Here is a 12,088-nt window from a genome sequence, read left to right as displayed (position 1 = left end):
CTGTCTGAGTGGGAGTTCATTAAATAATTTGATTAGATGAACTTAATTATCATAAACATAGTCTAAAACTTTGCAATATGTCTTGTAGATCAAATGGCCCATGCTAATGTTGCCCTCAACTTCAACGCGTTCCTAGAGAAAACCAAGCTGAAAGACGATGGTAGCAACTACACGGACTGGGTCCATAACCTGAGGATTATCCTCATAGCTGCCAAGAAAGCATATGTCCTTGAAGCACCGCTAGGTGATGCACCTGTTTTCCCAGCAACTCAAGACGTTATGAACGCCTGGCAGTCGCGTAGTGATGATTACTCCCTGGTTCAGTGCGGCATGCTTTACAGCTTAGAACCGGGGCTCCAAAAGCGTTTTGAGCAGCACGGAGCATATGAGATGTTCCAAGAGCTAAAAATGGTTTTCCAAGCTCATGCCCGGGTCGAGAGATATGAAGTCTCCGACAAGTTCTACAGTTGTAAGATGGAGGAGAATAGTTCTGTCAGCGAGCACATACTCAAAATGTCTGGGTTGCACAACCGCTTATCTCAGCTGGGAGTTAATCTCCCGGATGATGCGGTCATTGACAGAATCCTTCAGTCGCTCCCACCTAGCTACAAGAGCTTTGTGATGAACTTCAATATGCAGGGGATGGAAAAGACCATTCCTGAGGTATATTCAATGCTGAAATCAGCGGACGTGGAGATCAAAAAGGAACATCAAGTGTTGATGGTGAATAAAACCACTAAGTTCAAGAAAGGCAAGGGTAAAAGGAACTTCAAGAAGGACGGCAAGGGAATAGCCGCGGCCGGTAAGCAAGCTGCCGGGAAGAAGCCAAAGAATGGGCCCAAGCCTGAGACTGAGTGCTTTTATTGCAAGGGAAACGGTCATTGGAAGCGGAACTGCCCCAAGTACTTAGCGGATAAGAAGGCCGGCAATACCAAAGGTATATGTGATATACATGTTATTGATGTGTACCTAATCAGTGCTCGTAGTAGCTCCTGGGTATTTGATACCGATGCGGTTGCTCATATTTGTAACTCAAAACAGGAGCTGCGGAATAAGCGGAGACTAGCGAAGGACGAGGTGACGATGCGCGTCGGAAATGGTTCCAAGGTCGATGTGATCGCCGTCGGCACGCTACCTCTACATCTACCCACGGGATTAGTTTTAAACCTCAATAATTGTTATTTAGTACCAGCTTTGAGCATGAACATCGTATCTGGATCTCGTTTAATGCGAGATGGCTACTCATTTAAATCCGAGAATAATGGTTGTTCCATTTATATGAGAGATATGTTTTATGGTCATGCCCCGCTGGTCAATGGTTTGTTTTTGTTTAATCTCGAACGTGATGTTACACATATTCATAGTGTGAATGCCAAAAGATGTAAGGTTGATAATGATAGTCCCACATACTTGTGGCACTGCCGCCTTGGTCACATTGGTGTCAAACGCATGAAGAAACTCCATGCAGATGGACTTTTGGAGTCTCTTGATTATGAATCATTTGACACATGCGAACCATGCCTCATGGGTAAAATGACCAAGACTCCGTTCTCCGGAACAATGGAGCGAGCAACCAACTTATTGGAAATCATACATACTGATGTGTGCGGTCCAATGAGTGTTGAGGCTCGTGGTGGTTATCGTTATGTCCTCACCCTCACTGATGACTTAAGTAGATATGGGTATGTCTACTTGATGAAACACAAGTCTGAGACCTTTGAAAAGTTCAAGGAATTTCAGAGTGAGGTTGAGAATCAACATGACAGGAAAATAAAGTTCTTACGATCAGATCGTGGAGGGGAATATTTGAGTCATGAATTTGGCACGCACTTAAGGAAATGTGGAATTGTTTCACAACTCATGCTGCCTGGAACACCTCAGCGTAATGGTGTGTCCGAACATTGTAATCACACTCTATTGGATATGGTGCGATCTATGATGTCTCTTACCGATCTACTGCTATCATTTTGGGGTTATGCTATAGAGACTGCCGCATTCACTTTAAATAGGGCTCCGTCGAAATCCGTTGAGACGACACCGTATGAATTGTGGTTTGGGAAGCTAAGCTGTCGTTTCTGAAAGTTTGGGGATGCGATGCTTATGTCAAGAAACTTCAACCTGAAAAGCTCGAACCCAAATCGGAAAAATGCGTCTTCATAGGATACCCTAAGGAAACTATTGGGTATACCTTCTACCTCAGATCCAAAGGCAAGATCTTTGTTGCCAAGAATGGATCCTTTGTAGAGAAAGAGTTTCTCTCGAAAGAAGTAAGTGGGAGGAAAGTAGAACTTGATGAAGTATTGCCTCTTGAACCGGAGAGTAGCGCAGCTCAAGAAAATGTTTCTGTGGTGCCTGCACCGACTAGAGAGGAAGTTAATGATGATCATGAAACTTCAGATCAAGTTGCTACTGAACTTCGTAGGTCCACAAGGACACGTTCCGCACCAGAGTGGTACGGCAACCCTGTCCTGGAAATCATGTTGTTAGACAATGATGAACCTTCGAACTATGACGAAGCGATGGCGGGCCCGGATTCCGACAAATGGCTTGAAGCCATGAAATCCGAGATAGGATCCATGTATGAAAACGAAGTATGGACTTTGACTGACTTGCCCGATGATCGGCGAGCCATAGAAAATAAATGGATCTTTAAGAAGAAGACAGACGCGGATGGTAATGTAACCATCTATAAGGCTCGGCTTGTCGCTAAGGGTTATTGACAAGTTCAAGGGGTTGACTACGATGAGACCTTCTCACCCATAGCGAAGCTGAAGTCTGTCCGAATCATGTTAGCAATTGCCGCATTCTATGATTATGAGATATGGCAAATGGACGTCAAAACGGCATTCCTTAATGGTTTCCTTAAGGAAGAATTGTATATGATGCAGCCGAAAGGTTTTGTCGATCCTGAGAATGCTGACAAGGTATGCAAGCTCCAACGCTCGATCTATGGGCTGGTGCAAGCATCTCAGAGTTGGAACATTCGTTTTGATGAGATGATCAAAGCGTTTGGGTTTACGCAGATTTATGGAGAAGCCTGTGTTTACAAGAAAGTGAGTGGGAGCTCTGTAGCATTTCTCATATTATATGTGGATGACATACTATTGATGGGAAATGATATAGAACTCTTGGAAAGCATAAAGGCCTACTTGAATAAGTGTTTTTCAATGAAGGACCTTGGAGAAGCTGCTTACATATTAGGCATCAAGATCTATAGAGATAGATCGAGACGCCTCATTGGTCTTTCACAAAGCACGTACCTTGACAAGATATTGAAGAAGTTCAATATGGATCAGTCCAAGAATGGGTTCTTGCATGTATTGCAAGGTGTGAGATTGAGCACGACTCAATGCCCGACCACGGCAGAAGATAAGAGAAAAGATGAGTGTCATCCCCTATGCCTCGGCCATAGGGTCTATTATGTATGCCATGCTGTGTACCAGACCTGATGTAAACCTTGCCGTAAGTTTGGTAGGAAGGTACCAAAGTAATCCCGGCATGGAACACTGGACAGCGGTCAAGAATATCTTGAAGTACCTGAAAAGGACTAAGGATATGTTTCTCGTTTATGGAGGTGACGAAGAGCTCGTCATAAAGGGTTACGTCGATGCTAGTTTCGACACAGATCTGGATGACTCCAAGTCACAAACCGGATACGTGTATATTTTGAATGGTGGGGCAGTCAGCTGGTGCAGTTGCAAGCAAAGCGTCGTGGCGGGATCTACATGTGAAGCGGAGTACATGGTAGCCTCGGAGGCAGCACATGAAGCAATCTAGATGAAGGAGTTCATTACCGACCTAGGAGTTATTCCCAATGCGTCGGGCCCGATGACTCTCTTCTGTGACAACACTGGAGCTATTGCCCTTGCCAAGGAGCCCAGGTTTCACAAGAAGACCAGGCATATCAAGCGTCGCTTCAACTCCATTCATGAAAATGTTCAAGATGGAGACATAGAGATTTGTAAAGTGCATACGGACCTGAATGTCGCAGATCCGTTGACTAAACCTCTTCCACGTGCAAAGCATGATCAACACCAGAACTCTATGGGTGTTCGATTCATCACAATGTAACTAGGTTATTGACTCTAGTGCAAGTGGGAGACTGTTGGAAATATGCCCTAGAGGCAATAATAAAATGGTTATTATTATATTTCCTTGTTCATGATAATTCTCTATTGTTCATGCTATAATTGTGTTATCCGGAAATCGTAATACATGTGTGAATACATAGACCACAACATGTCCCTAGTGAGCCTCTAGTTGACTAGCTCGTTGATCAATAGATGGTTACGGTTTCCTAACCATGGACATAGGATGTCATTGATAACGGAATCACATCATTAGGATAATGATGTGATGGACAAGACCCAATCCTAAGCATAGCACAAGATCGTGTAGTTCGTCTGCTAAAGCTTTTCTAATGTCAAGTATCTTTTCCTTAGACCATGAGATTGTGCAACTCCCGGATACCGCAAGGATACTTTGGGTGTGCCAAACGTCACAACGTAACTGGGTGGCTATAAAGGTACACTAGGGTATCCCGAAAGTATCTGTTGGGTTGGCACGAATCGAGACTGGGATTCGTCACTCCGTATGATGGAGAGGTATCGCTGGGCCCACTCGGTAAGACATCATCGTAATGAGCTCAATGTGACTAAGGGGTTGGTCACGGGATGATGTGTTACGGAACAAGTAAAGAGACTTGTCGTAACAAGATTAAACAAGGTATCGGTATACCGATGATCGAATCTCGGGCAAGTGCTATACCGGTAGACAAAGGGAATCGTATACGGGATTGATTGAATCCTTGACATCGTGGTTCATCCGATGAGATCATCGTGGAACATGTGGGAGCCAACATGGGTATCCAGATCCCGCTGTTGGTTATTGGTCGGAGAGATGTCTCGGTCATGTCTGCATAGTTCCCGAACCCGTAGGGTCTACACACTTAAGGTTCGGTGACGCTAGAGTTGTAATGGGAATTGTATGTGGTTACCGAAAGTTGTTCGGAGTCCCGGATGAGATCCCGGACGTCACGAGGAGTTCCGGGATGGTCCGGAGGTGAAGATTTATATATGGGAAGTCCAGTTTCAGTCACCGGAAAGGTTTCGGGGTTTATCGGTATTGTACCGGGACCACCGAAGGGGTTCCGAGGGTCCACCGGGAGGGTCCACCTGCCCCGAAGGACCTAATGGGTCGTAGTTGGGTGGGAACCAGCCCCTTAGTGGGTTGGTGCGCCCCCTCCCCCCAAGGGCCCAAGGCGCCTAGGGTTGGAAACCCTAGGGGGGCGCTGCCCCCCCCCCCCCCCGGGGCGGGCGCCCCCCTAGTTGGAAACCCTAAGGGGGCCGCCGCCCCCCCTCTAGATGGATCTAGGGGGCCGGCCCCCTCTCCCCTTCCCCCTATAAATAGTGGGGGGTGGGAGGGCAACCGCACCCCTTCTCCTGGCGCAGCCCTCCCCCTTCCTACACCTTCTCCTCCTCCGTAGCGCTTAGCGAAGCTCTGCCGGAGAACCACGAGCTCCATCGCCACCACGCCGTCGTGCTGCCGGAGCTCTCCCTCAACTTCTCCTCCCCCCTTGCTGGATCAAGAAGGAGGAGACGTCCCCGGGCTGTACGTGTGTTGAACGCGGAGGCGCCGTCGTTCGGCGCTTAGATCGAAATCAACCGCGATCTGAATCGCTTCGTGTACGACTCCACCGACCGCGTTCTTGCAACGCTTCCGCATCGCGATCTTCAAAGGTATGAAGATGCACTCCCCTCTCGTTGCTAGTAAACTCCATAGATTGATCTTAGTGATGCGTAGAAAATTTTTAATTTCTGCAACGATCCCCAACATAAACACCACGACAATTCATGTGCAATAGACATGGCAACTTTTAACAAAAAAATTCATCGAAATATATTGATATGAGATCTAGTTTCGAAGATCTCGTTGCGATGGATTTAATGGTGAATACGGATCTTCAATCAGATTTTTCATTTAAGAGATAAAACATTTTAAAAACTAAAAATCGGAAGAAAAAATCCACATGCATGCATGCGATGATGTGGCGCAGTCTATGTATTATAGGGCGTGTGGGCGGGTTTCGCTCCCACCACATGTGTGGGCGTTAGCGTTGTTTTTTAATATTCGTATAGGGGTGTGGAGCACCCAGGAGCTCATGTGTATTTTCCCATCTTTCCCCCTCTTTATTATTGTTCTATTGTAATGAGGCACCCGAATTAGAGATATATGCCATAATGGGAGATATGACTTTGGCTCTTCAAAATGGTCGAACCTTCTAGTCTGGTGCAATCGGATTTCACTCGAGCTCTAGCTGCTCTGTGTGATGCTTCTCTCGTCAGATCACCGCATGATCACCCCATCAATGAAATCAAAGATGTTCATGGATGAACAAGAATTTGTTTCGGTCAAAATATCTTTATCTTTATCTCTACTTCTCTAGCTCTACTTCTCTATCTCTATCTCTACTACTTAAAAAGAACGTAAGGTTCCCATTTCACCTTTTTTCCACCATCCCTTCGTCCAACCTTCCATGTATATGATAATCAATCACCTTAATTTACTTACCTTTTGAACCAATTCCACTTTAATTTACGTATCAAACTTCTAATAAAAATATAAGGTAATTCATGGTCAGAATTCGATGAACATTTATTTATTCAATCGCATTATTCTTGGCAAGTAAATCACAAACTAACATACTAGAATATTTATATCCCGTTGTAACGCACGTGCATTGTTCAGTAGAATATATAGATGTTCATGTTGGCTTGCTCGTACGGCGTGCGGTACCCCGTGACTTGTTTGGTTACAGCAGAGACTTGTTCATTCATCATCTTGTAATAGCAGATTATAACCCTCAAACTACGAAGGAAAAAAAAACTCCTTTATTCCCCGAAACCAACACGATTTGCTTCATAAGGTAGGAGTGAACGGTCTGTTGCTATTGTAAATCAGTTTCCTTAAAACATGGAATAAAATCAGAACCGAAGCGTGCTTATCTTCGAGCAGTTAAAAGTTCAGAAAAAAAAAAAACAAGAACTACGCGTCGTTTTTTTTCTCGAGCTACTAGAAATATTTTGTAGTCAGAGAGACGGGCCGTGGCCCTCACGCGTGCGGTTCGGAAACTCCAAAATACTGCAGCCTGAGCGTCGCGTGTGCGGCTTGGTTTCTTCTTTCTTCATCTCTAAGAAAAAAAAAGAGATTTGGAAACTCCAAAATAAAAAGAAGCCCCGCAGCCTCCTCCTATCTCCCCCTCGCGCACACGCCAAGCGACCAAATCGCCGCCGCAGCCGCCTAGGGCTTCGCCGCCGTCGCAGATCCCTCCTTCCGGCCGTCTGCTGCGGGTCCTCCGTGTTCGTGGCTGCTGTCTCGGCGCCGACAGAAATTTCCCTGCCGTCAGGTATCGCTCCCAGCACAGTCGTCTTTCGTTTTGGGGGTCGATCGAGTTTTCCCTTGTTGGCCGCCGATTTCGTACGGATGCTGTCACGTACCATGCTGGTGCTACTTTCGTGCCGGCTGTGCTAGTCGTAGGGCTCTCGGCTGGGTCGAATTTCAGCACGGATCCTAGTTTTTTTTAAGCAGGAATCGATGAGCCTAATTGAAATAGTAGATGGCTTGGAGCAAGCCACGTCCGTTTGGTTCCTACGAGGAGTTAATCAGCTGGTGGCGCAGTGTTTAGCATCGGCCTACGGTGCAAAATTTGTTAGATTTGTTTCCTGTGTATTTTTATTTGTCCAGTAAAAACCAGGTTAGTGTTGGCACCGACAGGAAAATAGGCGCAAAGATTAATGACATGGCCGCGGTGTTACCCAGTTTGGTGCGTGCCAAGGAAGGAAGTCCTGTTTTTAGACCTGATCTTGTAGTTACTTTGGTGCCTGCCCAGAATAGCAGTGTCACATGTGGTAGGTACAGTAAGCCTTAGCCAACTCTGGTAGCTTGCTTGGTACTGGAAAAGGAATAAGCAGGTTGTGAGATTCCTGTCAGCTCTTTGTGTGTGGATTAAATTGGTGATATGTGCTAGCTGGGTAGTAATAAAGATTCAGCTAAACAAATTTGGACCTTACTATATTACACCGATGCGCATAGGCATATTTCTCTGGAGCCCTAAGAAACACGGATACTGCCAACGAATCCGAATCGGATACGGTATACATAGAAATATTTCTCTGGAGCGCTAAGAAACACGGATACTACCAACGAATCCGTATCGGATACGTTTTACATAGAAATATTTCTCTGGCCGCAAGTTCTAATAATTGGGCCCCATTGTGTCTATTCCAGAGAGCCCCAATTGTGACAATTCAGTATACCGAGGTTTTGTTTTTCTGTTGAGAGTTTACCATCTAAATTTATGTTCATGCATTTTAGTATTTACAGAAGTTAGACAGTGTTGGAATGAATTTGATGTTGCTGTGTGTGTGTGTTTTGGGGCAGGGTAATTTGTTTAAAAGGTCGCATATAGCAATTTAGGAAGATAATTGATATGATACATAATTGCTGATTCCTGATGTTTTGAACAGGTTTTGTGAGTGTTCGTTACCAACTTCTGCAATGGGTGGAAGCAACTATGATGATGACTGGGTGTTGCCCAGTGCTGACATCACTCTTGTTCTTGTTGGAAAACTTGGCTATGGCAAGAGTGCAACTGGCAATAGTATACTTGGACGGGAAGCATTTGTATCAGAATACTCTCATGCCAGTGTGACAAACACTTGTCAGATGGGAAGCACCATGCTGACGGATGGCCGCACCATCAATGTTATTGATACACCAGGTAAGAGCGTTTTGGATCTTTTGAATTTTCTTACTTTATTTCTCCAATGAGAATGTTTTGAACCTACGATGTCTATATAGTGTTGAAACGATCTCAATTTATTTTTCCTGGTTATGCTAAGTTGTTTGATGTAGTATCTTTGGATGTTTGGCCTTCATCCACTCATCCTTTGTTGAATAACATCTAATAGAGAAGTCATCTGTTGCACTCATTCTTAACAAAACAAAAGTACCGTAGCACCCTTAGTGTATGGTGGTCTGTTTGCCATCCCACGTCCTCCCATCCACAATTTCCTGAGTAATGATCCATGATTTCCACTATTTTTTAGGTCGTATTTTATGGTTTTGCTATTTACAGGTTGTTGTTTATTCTAATCCCATGCCAATTTTTGTGGCCATGGATTTGTACTGAGACTCCGCCACATGATTATATTATCTTCTTAGTTCCATAGCAATGCACGGGCATTCAGCTAGTTGATCTTAAACTAGAGGATTCAAAGTTTTGTAATTATATGGTGAATCTCATTTTGTGAATTACAAATGTATTGCTCCTTATTTTGACTTTGAAGTTATCACAATTGGAGCGTTGGATGTTGTATTGGGAATGCCACTGAAATGTAGGAGAGCAAGATATTTGAATTGCATATGCATGTTTTATATTTTGCAGCTGTAACGTCACATGTCTTAACATATTCATCCATCTTCCTTCATTTCTTTCATGCATGTAGGTGAAAGCAGCTTCGTAAAGAAAAAAATATTTTTCCCAAATAAAGATAAAGAAATGCTAATCGTGTTTTTAGGAAAATGTTAATGTATTTTTGTATATCACCAATGTGGAAACTAGGGAGCCGGTAAATTTATCTTCCTTGTTGCAAGACTGATCGCGTTATTTTTTCCTTAGGTCGTCATGTTTATTATGTTTTGCTAATCATCCATTTCATTTACTTGGATAGGATTATTTGACATGACCGTTACCCCTGAGGATGCTGGCAAAGAAATTGTTAAGTGCATGAACATGGCTAAAGATGGGATACATGCTGTGTTGATGGTTTTTTCTGCTACATCTCGATTTTCTCGAGAAGATTCTAGTACAATTGAGACTATCAAAGTGTTTTTTGGAGAGAAAATCGTTGATCACTTGGTCTTAGTTTTCACTTATGGAGACTTAGTTGGTGAAAATTTATTGAAGAACATGTTAAGTAATGCCCCAGAGTATCTCCAGGTATATACTTATTTACCTTCTGTTGCCAAACTTGAGATGTGCATGCCTCTTGATGAATCATATGAGCTTGAGATGTGCAAATAGTTACATTTGTATGTTCTGTCTACAGAAAGTTGTTCAGCTATGCAAAAATAGAGTGGTTCTTTTTGATAACAAGACCAAGGACCCTAGGATTCGAACTAAGCAGCTCGAAACGTTGCTTGATGTGGTTGATTCTGTTAGTGCAAATAATGGAGGAAACCCATTTACAGATCAGATGCTCACTCGCCTCAAGGTAATGTTGTTGAAATATAGTTTGTGATTCTCATCTCTATCTTTTATTTTGTAGTTCTTATGCTTATCTCATCTTGTAGGAGGTGCATGATAGAGAGAAGGAGGTTCATGATGCTCTGGGATATTCAGAGGACCAAATATCTGAATTGAAGAAGGAGATCCACAGAACTCGGGATGAACAGCTTGCAAACATTACTGCCATGGTAACAGATACTATTTTATCTCTAAAAATAATCTCACATTTAGTTATGTTACTTTTAGTTAAAATCTTGTTCCAGAAACTTATCCCCTTCTTTATAATGCATAGCTGCATATGTTCCATTACATGTAATTTCTAATGATGCTATATTAGTTGACAGTACTTCTAATGAAGTTATATTTATAGAACTATATTTATGCGACTTCCCTTTTTACGAGTTATATATTGTTAGAGAAGGGTATTGAAAAGCCCATCCTCTGCATCATCGCGATGCACACAGCCATCCTTCCCTTTCTACATAAGTTGATATTTTACGAAACAGGCATGTGTTTTTTGTTGTTGGAAAAAGTACTAGGACATATCTGTAGGTTCTGTTTACACATCCAGCTTTGTTTGGACATTTTAGAGATTGTTTTAACTTTCCCAGAACTATCTAAATAGCTGCCCATTTTACATGCATGTGTTTCCAAGTTAGAAACTGCATTGACTCTGTGACATAACCGTAGGTGGAGGAAAAGCTGAATATCACGGTGGAGAAGCTGCAAGTCCAACTCATGGAAGAACAGAATGCAAGGCTGGAAGCAGAGAGGGTGGCGGCGGAGGCCAGGCTGAAATCCGACGAGGAGATCTGCAAGCTCAAGGAGAGGCTCGAGAAGGCTCAGGAGGAGAATGAGGAGTTCCGGAGGCTGGCGGCGACGAACAAGTGCGCCATTCTGTAAACAGTTGTCTCTTGGGAAGAGTTGTCGGATGTCTTGTTAATAGGAGGGGGTGAACTTAAGTCTGTCTAGTAGCAACAGATATACTGTACTTGGTTGCGTCGTCTCGTATATTGGTAGAAGTTGAATGCCTGGGGAGTCAAAGGATAACTATATGTTAGTGACAGTTATACTTGTCCTCTCATATTAGTAGCACTTGCGACTTGCGAGTATCATCTGGCAATCTTTTTTGGTTTTGTTTCTGGGCGCTGCATCTCTATCTAGAATGCTCCGTGAGAAGGTTTTTCTAGCCAATGGGTTTATGCTTGGATGGTTTAGTTTGTCTGATCGTTTTTAATTGGGTTAACTCTCCCTTGAAACCCTCGTACTGGTGCCAGAGTAATCAAACCACGTACGCAGGAGCACGGATGGGCGCACGTGCAGGGAGCAGGCAGTAAGAATACACCAGACTTGCTATTTGGACACCACATAAGAAAAACGCAGTAATCCTAGATACATGAGAGAAAACACGAGGTCTTTCCCTCCAAAATTCCTTTGCATTGCCCTGTTCCATAGGAACCTTGGTGAGCCATTCCTTTGTTTCAAACGGCAGAGTCAGAAAAAAAAATGTAGGAATTCGATTCTCCAAAATTCCTTTGACATCCCGCTGTTTCAACTTTCAAACAGGGTCTGAGAACGGAAACAAGCCGTGACTGCAGCACATTACAACGCTACAACGAGTGAGAGATAGGGCTTCTGAACCACTTGGAACAAAGAGATTTTTTATTTTATTTTTTGAGAAGAACTTGGAACAAAGAGATATTCAGGGCGTTCATAAAAAAGCCAACTCCAATATCTAGGCCCTGGACAGGGCCCCCACCTAGTCCTGATCAGCAACTGATTTGCCGTTTATCTTGACTC

General features: G+C 43.7%; 1 protein-coding gene across 1 annotated transcript; it reads left to right on the top strand.

Annotated features, from left to right (window-relative positions):
- The first annotated feature begins 7,124 nt into the window (after positions 1-7,124).
- Positions 7,125-11,400, top strand: LOC123051596 (immune-associated nucleotide-binding protein 9). The gene is made up of 6 exons (XM_044474529.1): positions 7,125-7,405; positions 8,526-8,779; positions 9,732-10,000; positions 10,110-10,274; positions 10,354-10,476; positions 10,979-11,400. Exons 2-6 carry the CDS (start codon positions 8,557-8,559, stop codon positions 11,189-11,191), a joined length of 993 nt encoding a protein of 330 aa, XP_044330464.1. The 5' UTR covers positions 7,125-7,405; positions 8,526-8,556; the 3' UTR covers positions 11,192-11,400.
- The last annotated feature ends 688 nt before the right edge of the window (positions 11,401-12,088 follow it).

The sequence above is a fragment of the Triticum aestivum genome, chromosome 2D (assembly GCF_018294505.1).
Source record: "Triticum aestivum cultivar Chinese Spring chromosome 2D, IWGSC CS RefSeq v2.1, whole genome shotgun sequence".
Lineage (NCBI taxonomy): Eukaryota > Viridiplantae > Streptophyta > Magnoliopsida > Poales > Poaceae > Triticum > Triticum aestivum.
The sequence above is the reverse complement of the archived record's forward strand: the minus strand, read 5'-3'. Positions and strand labels throughout refer to the sequence as shown.

Excerpts from the sequence above, each read along its gene's own strand:
- LOC123051596 (XM_044474529.1), top strand. The coding sequence starts at position 8,557 with ATGGGTGGAAGCAACTATGATGATGACTGGGTGTTGCCCAGTGCTGAC. Across the intron at positions 10,001-10,109 it reads ATGCCCCAGAGTATCTCCAG|AAAGTTGTTCAGCTATGCAA; the intron begins GTATATACTTAT and ends TTCTGTCTACAG. Across the intron at positions 10,275-10,353 it reads AGATGCTCACTCGCCTCAAG|GAGGTGCATGATAGAGAGAA; the intron begins GTAATGTTGTTG and ends CTCATCTTGTAG.